The following is a 16,588-nucleotide window of genomic DNA, read 5'->3' as shown; positions in this document are numbered from 1 at the left end:
GTTTCCTCACCGCAATCCTGTGGCCGTCATCCAGCTGCGTAGCAATGTTCACCCTTCCTAATACAGCTAGCTTTACAGAGTTGTCCATGTGTGCCCTGGTGTTCTCATGTTTCTTTACCTTCTCTGACAGGTGCTTCATATCCCTCACTCCGGTACCTGTCCATGCTGAATCTGACCCCGTCGTTTTAAAAAGCAAGCACGGAAAGCAAAATAAAGCATTAGCATCAGTGCACCCAGCTAGCCAAGCCTTCCTGGTGTACCAGCTATGGGAGAAGCCGCGCATATACTGCTTCCCTTTCGCTAGCCTGCTGTCTGATTGAGAGGTCAGGTTGATCTGGGCCCAGCTCTTTCACCCGAACTTTCTCTGACAAAGTTCTCCTCTCAAACGGATCTTGGAGGAGAGATTTCACCGAGTTAGGGTTGGGTCTTGGAGGAGTAACGTTTGCGCTCGCCATTGTCGTCTAGTAAAAATGGCGCCACTGGAGCCCGGTCCTTATTTTATCAGGGGCGAGCTTGGGGCGATAAAATAATCGCCCTCCTTGGATTCGAATTAAAATCGCTGATTAGCTACATTTTATGTCATACATTCATATCTTAAATTAGCAATTGGCTTAACTGCTACGTAGACCCGCCTCCTCGGGGCACTTTCTGTATCGCCCAGAGCTGACGAGGCGTTTGACAGGCAGAGGAAAGGTTGCGAATATGATTTTCTATCATATCTTACACATATTACTGTGTGCATTCCATATTTCAAACACACAAATATTGACATACTGATGTTTTTATTATTATTATTATTATTTTTATTTATTTTTATTTTATTTTTTTAAATAATTTTATTTAAGGGGGGCGGCGCCCTAGCGCCCTCTATCGGCCAGCCGCCACTGGCGAAAACCAAACACTTCATTCCACAGTAAGAACATCATACCAAAGGTCAAGCATGGTGGTGGTGGTGTGATGGTTTGGGGATGCTTTGCTGCCTCAGGACCTGGACGACTTGCTGTGTTATGTGTGGATTCTTTCAATATACGTGTTACCTGAAAAGCACAGTAGATGGCGCTACGCTCATTTTGGCCACAGGTATGTACAGTAGAAGGAAGAAGGAGAAGAAGAAGAATCATCATCATCCAATGGGAGCACACCTTTCATGTTGCGGGAATTTTGTTGTTGACAACAACGCTGCTATAAGTAATTTGGTTTACTATCTAGCTACCTAGAATATATAAAATAACGTTTACGATGACCAGCAGCAGCACTAATATCAGTTTGATGATCATGTACGAGGATGAGTCGGTGGACGTCCGTTACGTAGATGATTCCCGTTTGCACTTGTCGCCCTGTGGCTCGGAGTTCGTGTTGGAGAAAGCTCCTGCACGCTCTGCACATCCTCTCCAGTCTAGCGAGAAGGTTCGACAGAGGACCAGGTTCGCCACCAGCAGCTACAAGGTAGCTAACATCAGCAGAACCGAATCTCATAATAAAAACAACCCTATTTTTGCCAATCCTGACTTGTCAATATTCTAGGACCTGATGCTTGGTGCTTTGGAGTTCAGGAACGAGTATGCGACTCGACCTTACCTGCCTGAAGAACTAATCCCTGACGACCACATAAAGGTAACGTTAGCTAGCTAGTTAACACAGTTTTGCTAGCTATTCGTTTTTTTGCGAAATAAATAAATAAATTACCACATAATGCCTTCACTTAATTTTTGTGTAATTGGGATATTTTCAATCCTCAAATACACATCACACAATTTCCCTCGTGTAACATGACATTATTTTGCCCACAGTTGTCCACTTACCACAGGAAACTACCTAGTTAACCTTTCACCATTGAGATTGTGCTTTTCACCTCGTCTTACAGCAGGTCTTCAGCATTGACCCAGAGGTGGAGTGGCCTGCATGTCATTCCTGTACTGCTGAGGTGGGATCGAACCGAGAGACCATCGTCAGTTCAGTGGAGCGGAGGGCCAGTCTGCTGCTTTCTCCCTCTGGAGAGGAGTTCTCTATAAGCTTCACCTGCAGGCTTAGTCACAACCAACACCACAGGCCTCAGAGCCGAGAGCCAAATAGGTCCGTCACTGAACACACACAGCAAGACAACCAAACCTGTAGGTCAAAGACTCCATCTCAACAGAGTAATGCCTGTGCTGAGCCCAAGGTAAGGCTTGCTATGGAGCAATGCTCAAAGTGCGCCGGATTCTTGAATGTTGTTTATGTTTTTTATTTCAATGTCAATGTGGTTGTTTGAAGCCAATGGTAAGTTTCTTCATTATGCTGACAATAAACTTGTAAATTCAAAGCAAGGAGAGGTATACCTGTCCACCAGAGTGGTCCAGCACCACTCTGTCTCCTGTGTTCCTCTGGTGTGGCGCTACCCTCTGTCTTTGGCCCTTCACCTCTGGTGCGCCCAGTCCCAGCCCTCTGGAGATAGGAACAGGGGAGACACAGAAGAAGAGACAGCCAGGGGGAGAGACCAGACTGAGAGAGCAGTGGCAATGCCAAACACATCCAGAGGAGAGAGGAGGTCTCACCTGCCCCAAGCCCTGCCTCTCAGATGTCCCTCCCCTCATCAGCACAGGTTGATTGATTTATTTTATTTTATGATATGAAAATAGACATACAGATATCACTGCCAAAACTGGTAGTGTATAATTATCTGCATGTAAACATCTAGCAGTAAACTGTAGAGATGTATGTATTTTTACTGTAGGTGGAAGTTCAGGCACTTTCTGGTCCAAGATGAACAGGAGCCGGACCAAGACCTCCCTACAGAGCTGGTTAAGGTGGTGTGGTGCCAAGGGGTGCTGTACAGGTACCTTTCTGCAGGATGATACATATTCACTTGACTTGATTTGAATAGGCTACTGTTTCGTGTTATATAGATGATTAGTTAATGAGATACTATATTCAGCAATCATAAATCATAGAAAGCAAGTCACACCTCAACTGTTAAAAAAGAAAATAGTTGTTTGTTGACCAACCTTGTGTCCAGTTATTTTCTTCTGTAACCATTACATCCATCTGTCCTGTCTGTCTGTTTCTCCTGTCCAGGATAGTGGATGGAGCCATCCCAGTCGTGGAGGTTTCTCCAGGGGATGGTTCAGTCATCAGGTCTAACGGAGTTCTGGCCAGCTACTTCACCCACCACAGAGCTGGCCCTGGGCCTGGAGAGGTACAATACATCACCTAACCCAGGGTTTCTGTTAGCCGGTAATAGCCGGCTTTTGTTCGATATTTGTTTTTAGAAAAGCCGATAAATAAAATTGCCACCGACCAATTGTCCGGGAGAAGAAAAACCCCCATTGTGAAATAATGCTTTTTAGCCTATTCAATGTTGGAAATACCAGTCGATGTCAATACATTTGACTTGTCATGCTTATCGGTCTATAAGTTAATTTGCCTAATTTAGTGGAATATAATTGGCATGTGTTTACTGCATATTCGTTATGTATGTTATCACACGTGTACAGCATACAGATACAGAGCCTTTGAGCGGAAAATCTACAGCATCTCAAACAGCAAACATAGGCAATGGAAGGCAGGCTTCATCAGTGCGTCACACACCACTATGCAATGAGCTGTAGGCAGTATGCATTTTGAAAACATACACTACCGTTCAAAAGTTTGAGGTCACTTAGAGATGTCCTTGTTTTCGAAAGAAAAGCATTTTTTTTTGTCCATTTAAAATAACATCAAATTGATCAGAAATACAGTGTAGATGTTGTTAATGTTGTAAATGGCTATTGTAGCTGGAAACGGCAGATTTTTTTTATGGAATATCTACATAGGCGTACAGAGGGCCATTATCAGCAATCATCAGTCCTGTGTTCCAATGGCACGTTGTGTTTGCTAGTGGGAGTGGGAGGCCCCAGTGCACAACTGAGCAAGAGGACAAATACATTAGTGTCTAGTTTGAGAAACAGGCACCTCACAAGTCCTCAACTGGAAGCTTCATTAAATAGTACCCACAAAACACCAGTCTCAATGTCAACAGTGAAGAGGCGACTCCGGGATGCTGACCTTCTAGGCAGAGTTGCATGAAAAAGCCATATCTCAGACTGCCCATCTTTTATTTTTATTGGCCAGTCTGAGATATGGCTTTTTCTTTGCAAATCTGCCTAGAAGGTCCGCATCCTGGAGTCGCCTCTTCACTGTTGACGTTGAGACTGGTGTTTTGCGGGTACTATTTAATGAAGCTGCCAGTTGAGGACCTGTAAGGCGTCTGTTTCTCAAACTAGACACTCTAATGTATTTGTCCTCTTGCTCAGTTGTGCACCGGGGCCTCCCACTCCTCTTTCTATTCTGGTTAGAGCCAGTTTGCGCTGTTCTGTGAAGGGAGTAGTACACAGCGTTGTACGAGATCTTCAGTTTCTTGGCAATTTCTCGCATGGAATAGCCTTCATTTCTCAGAACAAGAATAGACTGACGAGTTTCACAAGAAAGTTATTTGTTTCTTGCCATTTTGAGCCTGTAATCAAACCCACAATTGCTGATGCTCCGGATACTCAACTAGTCTCAAGAAGGCCAGTTTTATTGCTTCTTTAATCAGCACAACAGTTTTCAGCTGTGCTAACATATCATTTCAAAAGGGTTTTCTAATGATCAATTAGCCTTTTAAAATGATAAACTTGGATTAGCAAACACAACGTGCCATTGGAACACAGGACTGATGGTTGCTGATAATGGGCCTCTGTACGCCTATGTAGATATTCCATTACAAATCAGCCGTTTCCAGCTACAATAGCCATTTACAACATTAACAATGTCTACACTGTATTTCTGATCAATTTGATGTTATTTTAATGGACAAATAAATTGCTTTTCTTTCGAAAACAAGGACATTTCTAAGTGACCCCAAACTTTTGAACGGTAGTGTATACTTAATTGTTTGAAACCGGAATGTTTTAATACATAGTATGAGGCATGTCTTACCTTGCTTCAAAGTAGCCTAGCCAAAATCGGACCATATCCGTGGAGGCAATTATTTTATATCAACTTTTGTTTATTGTCTGGTAGCCAAAAGCACAATCCTAGTCATATTAGCAACCCATGCTAGTTGATCCATATTAGATCCCCCATCTTTCAAACATTTCTAATGGCTATTTTCATCTCTGTCACATAAAACTGCTCACATGTGCGGTGCCCTTTTGACAATGGTGTTTTCCCACTAATTGCATTATGGAATGAACATTTGCGCGTAGTCTACTGCCTTGAGCACATTGCTTCGCTTATAATGTTAAGAAATAATAGTTTATCAACATTTTTAAGTTAAATGTTCTGATCTGTTGCATCTGACTCAATTGCTTAAAAAATATATATATATTATGTAGCCTAGGCCTATTGGTTGAATGACTTTGGGATCTATCGTCGCACAACTGTCCCAGAGTCTGTTAGGAATAGGCTATTTCTTTCTCGCCAAGCTGACCATAGAACATGTTAACTTTTCACTAGCCTATGCCAATCTACTATCCCCATAGTAGAAAAGTTAACATGTTGTTGGCTGAGGTAAAGTAAATGTGGACAGTTATTCTAACATCTTCAAAGTGCACATCAGAATTCAGTAAGAAGGACCGCACATCGTTGCATCCTCGACTTGCATGTTCTGTTAATATGAATTACCATAATCTAAATGTGATTTCTGTCATTCTGAGCACCGTGAGTAGACGTTCTAATCAGGTTACCCACCCAATGTATGTGGGTCGGGTAAATTTCTCGAATGTCCGGTAAATTAAAATGCTCTGGGTCAAATGTCCTGCTCCACATTTTCCTGACAGAAACCCTGACCTAATCACGCTTCAAAATTACACATTTACTGTTGAGGGTGCCCTTAAAATAGCTGTTGATATTTCCCTAAGACTTGTGCTACCCTGTGTGCTCCTTGTAATTCGAACCCTGCACAGAGTAGCAGTCTGTCATGTCATTTATGCGGGCTATATCCTATCATGTGCTTGTATGCAGTAGAAAGCCATCTTTTTTAATTACCATATCATACTGATTTTATGGCCGTACAGGCTTTTACAGATGCTTCCATGATTATTTGTGGAATCTTAAACAGTTTTGGGATGCTGACACAAATCTAATAGGAATTCCAGTATGTGTGTAGCTATATGTTTTAGGACAGACTGATAGCATTGCTCATGTTCTGGTGTTTCCCCTAGGTAAAGGATGTAACGTACCACCTGAGCAGCCTCCCCCCTGACACACCTGGGCAGGCCTACTCTGTGTGCTCTATGGTGACTGGAGCCAGCAGGTGAGATACCGCCGTAGACCTGGACCAGCTCTGATGACTACGGCTAGCACACCTGTAGACATCAGGCAGTGTTACTACCTTGTTATTTAGGTACACAGACCTGCTTTAGCAGGTAGCTTAGTGGTTTAGAGCGTTGTGCCAGTAACCGAAAGGTCGCTGGTTCTAATCCCCGAGCCGACTAGGTGAAAAATCTGTCGATGTGCCCTTGAGCAAGGCACTTAACCCTAATTGCTCCTGTAAGTCGCTCTGGATAAGAGCGTCTGCTAAATGACTAAAATGTAAATGTAATTACTGTAAATCAACAAAACCCTTCATGGTTGTGGCCAATTCAATTTTAACTTCAAATTCTATTCATGGGTACCCTCCAATATTATTGCCATTGAGTTTTTTTGAGTTTGTAAGAAAGGCATTTCACTGTACTTGTGCATATGGCATTGAAACTTGAAACTGAAACGTTGTTTTGACAGGATCCTGAAGTGCTACAACCAGGCCAGGCACTCTCTAAAGCTCCCTGCTACACCGAGCTGCTTGAACAAGGTTAGACCACACATCATCCATACAGTTGTGCGTGTTAGTTAGTCGATTGTGTATTGGTGCATTGAGATGCATTGTATTTTTCTCTCTGTGCAGGAGACCAGTTCTGAGCCCTTTGTACAGGAAGTACACATTTCTGAGTCTGGTTTCATTAATACCACTGAAGCAAGACAAAGCAGGTAAGATAAAAAAAAAGCAGGTCTGTGTACCTAAATCTTCAAAGTTGAGACATTAATGCTCAGCTATGTTGTATTGAGTGAAATGTATTTTTAAATGGTGGCACTAAGTGTTGCACTTGCTAGCATAGCAATTTTTTGCTAAGTAAAATATTATTTGTTTTCTGTTTCAGGCCTAACTGTGTTGTTGAAGAGCTGGAGAAGATCAAACGCTTCAACTGTATCCTTAGTGTCACTATTCTGGGTGGCTTTTATGGATAATAAGCCAGGGTAGGGTACATGACTGTTTCTGAATTCTACAACACTAGGTACATTGTTGTCTTTAGCAAGACAACACTACATTGGCTTTAGAAGAAACAGACCAGTCTAATGCATCCAGGCTAACAGCTACAGTGCCTTCAGAAAGTATTCAGACCCCTAGACCTTTTCCACACTTTGTTGTGTTACAGCCTGAATTTAAAATGAATTAAATTGAGATTTTTTTGTCACTGGCCTACACACAATACCCCATAATCTCAAAGTGGAATCATGTTTTTTGAAATGTTTACAAATGAATGTCTTTGAGTCAATAAGTATTTAACCCCTTTGTTATTACAAGCCTACATAAGTTCAGGAGTAAAAATGTGCTTAACAAGTCACATAAGTTGCATGTACTCAATAATAGTGTTTAACCTGATTTTGAAATGACTACCTCGTCTCTGTACCCCACACATACAATTATCTGTAAGGTCCCTCAGTCGAGCAGTGAATTTCAAACACAGATTCAACCACAAAGACCAGGGAGGTTTTCCAATGCCTCGCAAAGAAGGGCACCTATTGGTAGATGGGAGGGGGGAAAAAATGACATTGAATATCTCTTTGAGCATGGTGAAGTTATTAATTACACTTTGGATGGTGTATCAATACACCCAGTCACTACAAAGATACAGGCATCCTTCCTAACTCAGTTGGCGGAGAGGAAAGAAACCGCTCAGGGATTTCACCATGAGGCCAATGGTGACTTTAAAACAGTTACAGAGTTTAATGGCTGTGATAGTAGAAAACTGAGGATGGTTCAACAACATTGTAGTTACTCCACAATACTAACCTAATCGACAGGGTGAAAAGAAGGAATCCTGTACAGAATAAAAATATTCCAAAATATACAGTGCATTCGGAAAGTATTCAGACCCCTACACTTTTTCAAAATGTTGTTACGTTACAGCCTTATTCTAAAATTTATGAAATTGTTTTTTTCCCCTCATCAATCTACACACAATACCCCATAATGACAAAGCAAAAACGTGGTTTTTAGAATTTTTTTGCAAATGTATTAACAATACAAAATCTACATTTACATAAGTATTCAGACCCTTTACTCAGTACTTTGTTGAAGCACCTTTGGCAGCGATTACAGCCTTGAGTCGTCTTGGGTATGACGCTACAAGCTTGGCACACCTGTATTTGGGGAGTTTCTCCTATTCTTCTCTGCAGATCCTCTCAAGCTCTGTCAGGTTGGATGGGGAGCGTCGCTGCACAGCTATTTTCAGGTCGCTCCAGAGATGTTAGATCGGGTTCAAGTCCAGGCTCTGGCTGGGCCACTCAAGGACATTAGAGACTTGTCCTGAAGCCACTCCTGCATTGTCTTGGCTGTGTGCTTAGGGTTGTTGTCCTGTTGGAAGGTAAACCTTTGCCCCAGTCTGAGGTCCTGAGCGCTCTGGAGCAGATTTTCATCAAGGATCTACATCACCAACAAACTATCATGGTCCAAACACACCAAGACAATCGTGAAGAGGGCACAACAACAACTTTTCCCCCTCAAGAGACTGAAAAGATTTGGCATGGGTCCACAGATCCTCAAAGTTCTACAGCTGCACCATCGAGAGCATCCTGACCGGTTGCATCACCGCCTGGTATGGCAACTGCTCAGCATCCGACCGTATGGCGCTACAGAGGGTAGTGCGTACGGCCCAGTACATCACTGGGGTCAAGCTTCCTGCCATCCAGGACCTATATACTAGGCGGTGTCAGAGGAAGGAATATTTAGTAAATATTTTCTTAACTATATTTCTTGAACTGCATTGTTGGTTAAGGGCTTGTAAGTAAGCATTTCACGGTAAGGTGTTGTATTCGGCATATGTGACAAATAAAATGTGATTAGATTTTTACTTTGCTCTGTTCATCTTTCACTCGATCCTGACTAGTCTCCCAGTCCCTGCCGCTGAAAAACATCCCCACAGCATGACGCTGCCACCACCATGCTTCACCGTAGGCATGGTGCCAGGTTTCCATCCCCGGTTGCTCAGTTTGGCCGGACGGCCAGCTCTAGGAAGAGTCTTGGTGGTTCTAAGCTTCTTCCATTTAAGAATGATGGAGGCCACTGTGTTCTTGGGGACCTTCAATGCTGCAGAGATGTTTTGGTACCCTTCCCCAGATCTGTGCCTGGACACAATCCTGTCTCGAGCACTACGGCCAATTCCTTCGACCTCATGGTTTGGTTTTTGCTCTGACATGCACTGTCAACTGTGGGACCTTATATAGACAGGTGTGTGCCTTTCCAAATCATGTCCAATCAATTGAATTTACCACAGGTGGACTCCAATCAAGTTGTAGAAACATCTCAAGGATGATCAATGGAAACAGGATGCACCTGAGCTCAATTTCGAGTCTCATTGCAAAGGGTCTGAGTACTTATGTAAATAAAGATTTTATTTTTTAAAACCTGTTTTCACTTTGTCATTATGGGGTATTGTGTGTGTGGAAAAAGGGAAGGAGTCTGAATACTTTCCGAATACACTATACATCCTGTTTGCAACAAGGCACTAAAGTAATACTGCAGAAAATGTGGCAATGCAATTCACTTTTTGTCCTGAATACAAAGTGTTACGTTTAAGGAAAATCTAATACAACACATTACTAAGTCCCACTCTCCATATTTTCAAGCATAGTGGTGGCTGCATCATGTTATGGGTATGCTTGTAATCGTTAAGCACTGGGGAGTTTTTCAGGATAAAAAATTAATGGAATGGAGCTATGCACAGGCAAAATCCTAGAGGAAAATCTGGTTGTCTGCTTTCCATCAGACACTGGGAGATGAATTTACCTTTCAGCAAGACAATAACCTAAAACACAAGGCCAAATCTACACTGGAGTTACTTACCAAGAAGACAGTGAATGTTCCTGAGTGGCCGAGTTACAGTTTTGACTTACATCTACTTAACAAATCTATGGCAAGACCTGAAAATGGTTGTCTAGCAATTATCAACAACCAATTTGACAGAGCTTGAAGAATTGAAAAAATAATCATGGTCAAATGTTGCACAATCCAGGTGTGGAAAGCGCTGAGCGATTTACCCAGAAATCACGGCCAAAGGTCCTTCGACAAAGTATTGACTCCGGGGTTTGAATACTTATGTAAATTAGATATTTCTGTTTTTCAATATATTTGCAAAGAGTTCTGCAAACATGTTTTCACTTTGTCATTGTGGTGTATTGTGTGTAGATGGGTGAGGGGAAAAACATATATTTAATCAATTTTGAATTCAGGCTGTAACACAAAATGTGGAATAAGTCAAGGGGTACGAATACTTTCTGAAGGCACTGCACCTGTCCTTGATTAGCAATAGGCTAATCAGTGGATGATCTGTTTTCTTTAACCGGCTCTACCCAGTTCTGTTGGAGAACAGTCACCTTCTTAGAGCCCAGAGGGGTTCTACAGCGGTGGGCTGTGGTTCTAGCGGTTCTAAAGAGCACGTGGCCCACTGTGAGCCAGTCAGCGAGAGCATCGCGGAGGCCCTCCAGAGAACCTTGAAAGCCATCCAGGATATCGACAACCTCCTCTCAGCCACAATGCTATCTGGAGACACCGCTGCCCTGCATGACGGATAATACAGTCCTGCGTGATGTGTGATGGAGGGTTTAGTGTCAGAAAATACTTATTGTAAATGAGGAACATGTGAAGCAGTGAGAATTATTAATTGTTTTCAGTTTCACTAAGTAAGCCTTGTCAGCATCAAATGCAACCTTCATCTAGTGGCAGTTTCAGACTGCAGGAAAAAGAAAATAAGAGTTTTCCATGATTGTGAGGCTCAGATATATGTCATGGTGTTGACTTTAAGAGGGACTCTAACACTCCTCCAGCTCAGCAACAGCCTCCACCCGTGTGTGGTTAGACATAGTGGTTAGACTAGACTCAACCGAAAGAAGATGGGTGTGTTGAAACTAGGCAACAGTTTGTTGAAAAATTATTCAAATTAAATACATTATTGTCCATCTTATTGCAATTCCTGTACTGTCTTCATCTGATATCATGAGGCTTATTATAGAGTGACAATCATGAGTAATAAGTAATTTAAAGTCACCTGTCGTGTCTATTTGACCTTGTTGTCAGTGCTCTTCGAAGAGTACAGTTTAATTTAAAAAAATAAGTGCCATGATTTCTCATTTTGAATCACTCCTCAGTTCATGGTGGTCTCACTTCAGTAGGACTGGAAAGAAGAACTCAGAAGGAAGTGGCTGGAAATGACTTTTGTTTTGTGTTGTACTCTACAGGATGCGTGCCATTTATACTCTACAAAGTGTTGATGCCTCCCACAGTTGTGTCAAGTTGGCTGGATGTCCTTTGGGTGGTGGACCATTCTTGATACATACAGGAAACTGTTGAGCGTAAAAAACCCAGCAGCGTTGCAGTTCCTGACACAAACCGGTGGGCCTGGCAGCTACTACCATGCCCTGTTCAAAGGCACTTGAATCTTTTGTCTTGCCCATTCACCCTCTGAATGGCACACATACACAATCCATGTCTCAAGGCTTAAAAATCCTTCTTTAACCTGTCTCCTCCCCTTCATCTACACTGATTGAAGTGGGTTTAACATTTACATTTACATTACATAAGTGACATCAATAAGGGATCATAGCTTTCACCTGGATTCACCTGGTCAGTCTATGTCATGGAAATATGTTTTGTATACTCAGTGTATGACTAGTTGTGTTTTTGTGGTGTGTATTTTGTAACTTTTGTACTGATGATGATGTCAGTGTGTTTAGCGCTGCAGAAAATGCTGTTGAATGTCCAAAATCAGCAATGGGAGAAACTGTGATGAAAAACACTTTTATTGCTGCTTTCTCCTCAGAGAATCATGGTGAATCACTCTTTCTCATGTCACTTAAATTATTAAATTACAAAAATGATGGCTAGACCACATCAACGCAATTACTTTCCTACAGGCCTATGGATTGCTTATACATAGAAACGTAGCCTACTAAGCAGCTACTGTTTGGTAGCTAAAATGCCACTATATGTCAGTTGCCTTAGCACTGGTATGGCCTAGCCAAAGACAGTGGTTGTGTTCATATAAACTGTACACAGACTGCTGATAGCACTTCTCATTTCTCACCTCCCTTAATCTGAATAGTAATAGCCCATACACTTCCTGCGTATGTATATAACCCTTGGTCTTTGTACAGGGTAGTATCACATTGTCTCCAGACCCACACAAGGCCAGGGCTATAAAGAGTGTATGGGAGAGACTTGGACAGATTAGGTGAGTGCTTGTGTCAGGGTGGATGCCATTGGAGGAAATTGATGTTTGAGAGTGTATATCTACAAAGTCTTCAGAATTAATTTCCAAAGAACATTCTGGTTTATTTGAAGTGACCTTTTAGTTAATTGTCTTATTTCTGATGTATACCATGGTGGTGGATGTCTCTTATAGACATAAAGCTGAAAGGAAACCTTTTTAATAAGGTCTGTTAGAACGAGTCATTGAGTCACACGTGTTATTTGTATTTTGAGGTGAATCAAAGGTATGGGCAAAAATGTGGTTGCATCTGCATCCCAAAGGTCTAAAGAGGAATCATCTTGTCTCCTCACTGATTGGAAAGTACTGGACAGGCAAAATCAACATCACCTTCGTGGTTTCATCTGTCCTGTCCTTGGTTTTCAGATCAGTGCAATTAAAGGAGAGGAAGCCCATATATGCCATTGAGATCAATGTAATACAGTATACACTCCCTTACGTATTTATTTGGACAGTGAAGCTAAAATGTCTAAATATGACTCTATACTCCAGCATTGTGGATTTGAGATCAAATGTTTCATAGGAGGTGACAGTACAGAACGTCACCTTTTAATTGAGGGGATTTTCATGAATTCATACATATCTGATTTATCATTGAGAAATGAAAGGACTTTATGTGTCTGCTCCCCGCCATTTTGAAGAAGTCATCATGAGTACTCGGACAAATTCACTCATAGTGTATTAAAGTAGTCAAAAGTTTAGTATTTGGTCCGATATTCCTATCATGCAATGACTACAGTGGGGAAAAAAAGTATTTAGTCAGCCACCAATTGTGCAAGTTCTCCCACTTAAAAAGATGAGAGAGGCCTGTAATTTTCATCATAGGTACACGTCAACTATGACAGACAAATTGAGAAAAAAAAATCAAGAAAATCACATTGTAGGATTTGTAATGAATTTATTTGCAAATTATGGTGGAAAATAAGTATTTGGTCAATAACAAAAGTTTCTCAATACTTTGTTATATACCCTTTGTTGGCAATGACACAGGTCAAACGTTTTCTGTAAGTCTTCACAAGGTTTTCACACACTGTTGCTGGTATTTTGGCCCATTCCTCCATGCAGATCTCCTCTAGAGCAGTGATGTTTTGGGGCTGTCGCTGGGCAACACGGACTTTCAACTCCCTCCAAAGATTTTCTATGGGGTTGAGATCTGGAGACTGGCTAGGCCACTCCAGGACCTTGAAATGCTTCTTACGAAGCCACTCCTTCGTTGCCCGGGTGGTGTGTTTGGGATCATTGTCATGCTGAAAGACCAAGCCACGTTTCATCTTCAATGCCCTTGCTGATGGAAGGAGGTTTTCACTCAAAATCTCACGATACATGGCCCCATTCATTCTTTCCTTTACACGGATCAGTCGTCCTGGTCCCTTTGCAGAAAAACAGCCCCAAAGCATGATGTTTCCACCCCCATGCTTCACAGTAGGTATGGTGTTCTTTGGATGCAACTCAGCATTCTTTGTCCTCCAAACACGACGTGTTGAGTTTTTACCAAAAAAGTTCTATTTTGGTTTCATCTGACCATATGACATTCTCCCAATCCTCTTCTGGATCATCCAAATGCACTCTAGCAAACTTCAGACGGGCCTGGACATGTACTGGCTTAAGCAGGGGGACACGTCTGGCACTGCAGGATTTGAGTCCCTGGCGGCGTAGTGTGTTACTGATGGTAGGCTTTGTTACTTTGGTCCCAGCTCTCTGCAGGTCATTCACTAGGTCCCCCGTGTGGTTCTGGGATTTTTGCTCACCGTTCTTGTGATCATTTTGACCCCACGGGGTGAGATCTTGCGTGGAGCCCCAGATCGAGGGGAGATTATCAGTGGTCTTGTATGTCTTCCATTTCCTAATAATTGCTCCCACAGTTGATTTCTTCAAACCAAGCTGCTTACCTATTGCAGATTCAGTCTTCCCAGCCTGGTGCAGGTCTACAATTTTGTTTCTGGTGTCCTTTGACAGCTCTTTGGTCTTGGCCATAGTGGAGTTTGGAGTGTGACTGTTTGAGGTTGTGGACAGGTGTCTTTTATACTGATATCAAGTTCAAACAGGTGCCATTAATACAGGTAACGAGTGGAGGACAGAGGAGCCTCTTAAAGAAGAAGTTACAGGTCTGTGAGAGCCAGAAATCTTGCTTGTTTGTAGGTGACCAAATACTTATTTTCCACCATAATTTGCAAATAAATTCATTAAAAATCCTACAATGTGATTTTCTGGAAAAAAAATCTAAATTTGTCTGTCATAGTTGACGTGTACCTATGATGAAAATTACAGGCCTCTCTCATCTTTTTAAGTGGGAGAACTTGCACAATTGGTGGCTGACTAAATACTTTTTTTCCCCACTGTACATCAAGCTTGTGACTACACATTTGTTGGATGCATTTGCTGTTTGTTTTGGTTGTGTTTCAGATTATTTTGTGCCCAATAGGAACGGAATGGTGAATAATGTATTGTCTAATTTTGGAGTCACTTTTATTGTAAATAAGAATAGAATGTTTCTGAACAATTCTAAATTAATGTGGATGCTACCATGATTATGGATAATCATGAATGAACAGGCCCCGTGTAGCTCAGTTGGTAGAGCATGGCGTTTGCAACGCCAGGGTTGTGGGTTCGATTCCCACGGGGGGCCAGTATGAAAAATGTATGCAGTCGCTCTGGATAAGAGCGTCTGCTAAATGACTAAAATGTAAAATGTAATGAATGGTGAATAATGATGAGTGAGAAAGGTACAGAGGCACAAAGATCATACCCCTCAGAAGATGCTAACCTCCCCTGGTATTGGTAATGTTGAGAGGTTAGCTTTTTTGGGAGGTACGATCTTTATTCATGATTTTTTGGGGTATTATCATCATTATTTATGATTAATTCATGATTTTCCGTAATAATGGTAGCATCCACATGAATGTAGAATTGTTCAGAAACATCTTCTATTTTTATTTACAATCAAAGTTACTCCAAAATGACACAATGTATGTCATTCTCTCACAATATTTCTACCCAGGAGGAAAGATCAAACGTCAGGGCTCTCATGGCTCACTTCAACACAGGAGGAGGCAGCCACATGGAGGGAGGGGTTCACCCTAAACTGGTATCCCACTCCACTAGTTCCCCTCTCTTAGCCAAGCTAGCTGCCCTGGAGAAGAGCCGATCAGGAGGAGCCCTGACCACCACTAAATCCCCTGCACCTAAGCCTGTGTTTCAGAAGAAATGTGAGACCGCAGCCAGAGAAGATGTAGGAACCTCGTTCCCCAAACCCCAGTCCTTCAAACTCAGGCCTGTGGAGACCATCAGGGACACAGCGTCTTCAGGGCCTGAGTCCACTTTCACCAGACCTCCACTGAAAAGGTGTCCTGTCAACACAGCCTTTCTGGACAACGAGGTCCAACCGGCTCCGGCCTCAGGCTCAGCCAAACCCCCGTGGGTAAAGGACAGTGAGTCAGAAAACACCCCTACAGTCCCTAAACCGCCCATAGCCCTCAAATCAAAGATCTCCATCTCATCACTGCAGTCCAACCTTGACCAAGGGACCCTAAAGGAACATCCAACACCATCCATCCCCAAATTGCCCCAGCTCTCCATCTTCAAATCCCTTCCACCCGTGGCTCAACAGAACTCCCTCACAAGACAGGGAAGTGAAACAAGCCTCCAAACTTTGAACTCTAGCAACTGCATGCCTCCCCAACCTCCTCCCACCCTGGAACCCAACTTCCTGACAGCGCAAGCTGGAGCGAGGGATGAACTGGTCCCTCATGAAGAGAATGATGATCCCTCGGCCCCTAAGAGGAAACCCCTGCCTAATGTATTTTCCCTGGGGGACCCTCCTCTGAAACCCAACAGGCCTCCCCATGTTACCTTACAGAGGTTTCGGACTGATGGTGAGATCTCTTCTCCTTTCCTCTATGTACATCCAAAATACGTAAAAACCTAATTATTGTGTCTAGTTGACATGTCGTTAGGTCACATGACCCAGTCCTCTTCCTTAAATATGTCATCATGTCTCGTAAAGAAAGAATGACAAAAGAAGCTATTAGGCACAGATCTAGGATCAGCTTACCCTCCTCAAATTGTAA

The 16,588-nt window shown here is 42.5% G+C and overlaps 2 protein-coding genes across 5 annotated transcripts in view; both read left to right on the top strand.

Annotated features, from left to right (window-relative positions):
* Positions 1-1,142: 1,142 nt before the first annotated feature.
* On the top strand, positions 1,143-11,589 carry c18h5orf34 (chromosome 18 C5orf34 homolog). Of its 3 annotated transcripts, none has more exons than XM_041899356.1 (11): positions 1,143-1,446; positions 1,525-1,614; positions 1,868-2,161; positions 2,304-2,581; positions 2,714-2,815; positions 3,055-3,175; positions 6,162-6,253; positions 6,721-6,790; positions 6,884-6,966; positions 7,137-7,183; positions 10,613-11,589. In XM_041899356.1, the coding sequence occupies exons 1-11, from the start codon at positions 1,240-1,242 to the stop codon at positions 10,828-10,830; spliced, it is 1,602 nt and encodes a 533-aa protein (XP_041755290.1). In that variant the 5' UTR covers positions 1,143-1,239; the 3' UTR covers positions 10,831-11,589. The 3 variants fall into 3 exon arrangements, with proteins under 3 accessions (XP_041755290.1, XP_041755291.1, XP_041755289.1); XM_041899357.1 differs by having other exon boundaries at positions 1,865-2,161; positions 2,577-2,581; XM_041899355.1 differs by having other exon boundaries at positions 1,865-2,161.
* A 609-nt stretch (positions 11,590-12,198) lies between these two features.
* Positions 12,199-16,588, top strand: part of LOC121581859 (FYN-binding protein 1) — a 34,653-nt gene continuing 30,263 nt past the window's right edge. The window contains exons 1-2 of one of the 2 annotated variants that reach the window (XM_041897239.1): positions 12,199-12,485; positions 15,520-16,393. In XM_041897239.1, coding sequence (XP_041753173.1) covers positions 15,547-16,393 — 847 coding nt within the window. In that variant the 5' untranslated portion in view covers positions 12,199-12,485; positions 15,520-15,546. Of the gene's footprint in view, positions 12,486-15,493; positions 16,394-16,588 lie in introns of those variants that run through there. The other variant, XM_045227007.1, reaches the window with a different exon arrangement.

Source organism: Coregonus clupeaformis, chromosome 18 (assembly GCF_020615455.1).
Source record: "Coregonus clupeaformis isolate EN_2021a chromosome 18, ASM2061545v1, whole genome shotgun sequence".
Classification (NCBI taxonomy): Eukaryota; Metazoa; Chordata; class Actinopteri; order Salmoniformes; family Salmonidae; genus Coregonus; species Coregonus clupeaformis.
This window is presented reverse-complemented; position numbering and strand designations above follow the sequence as displayed.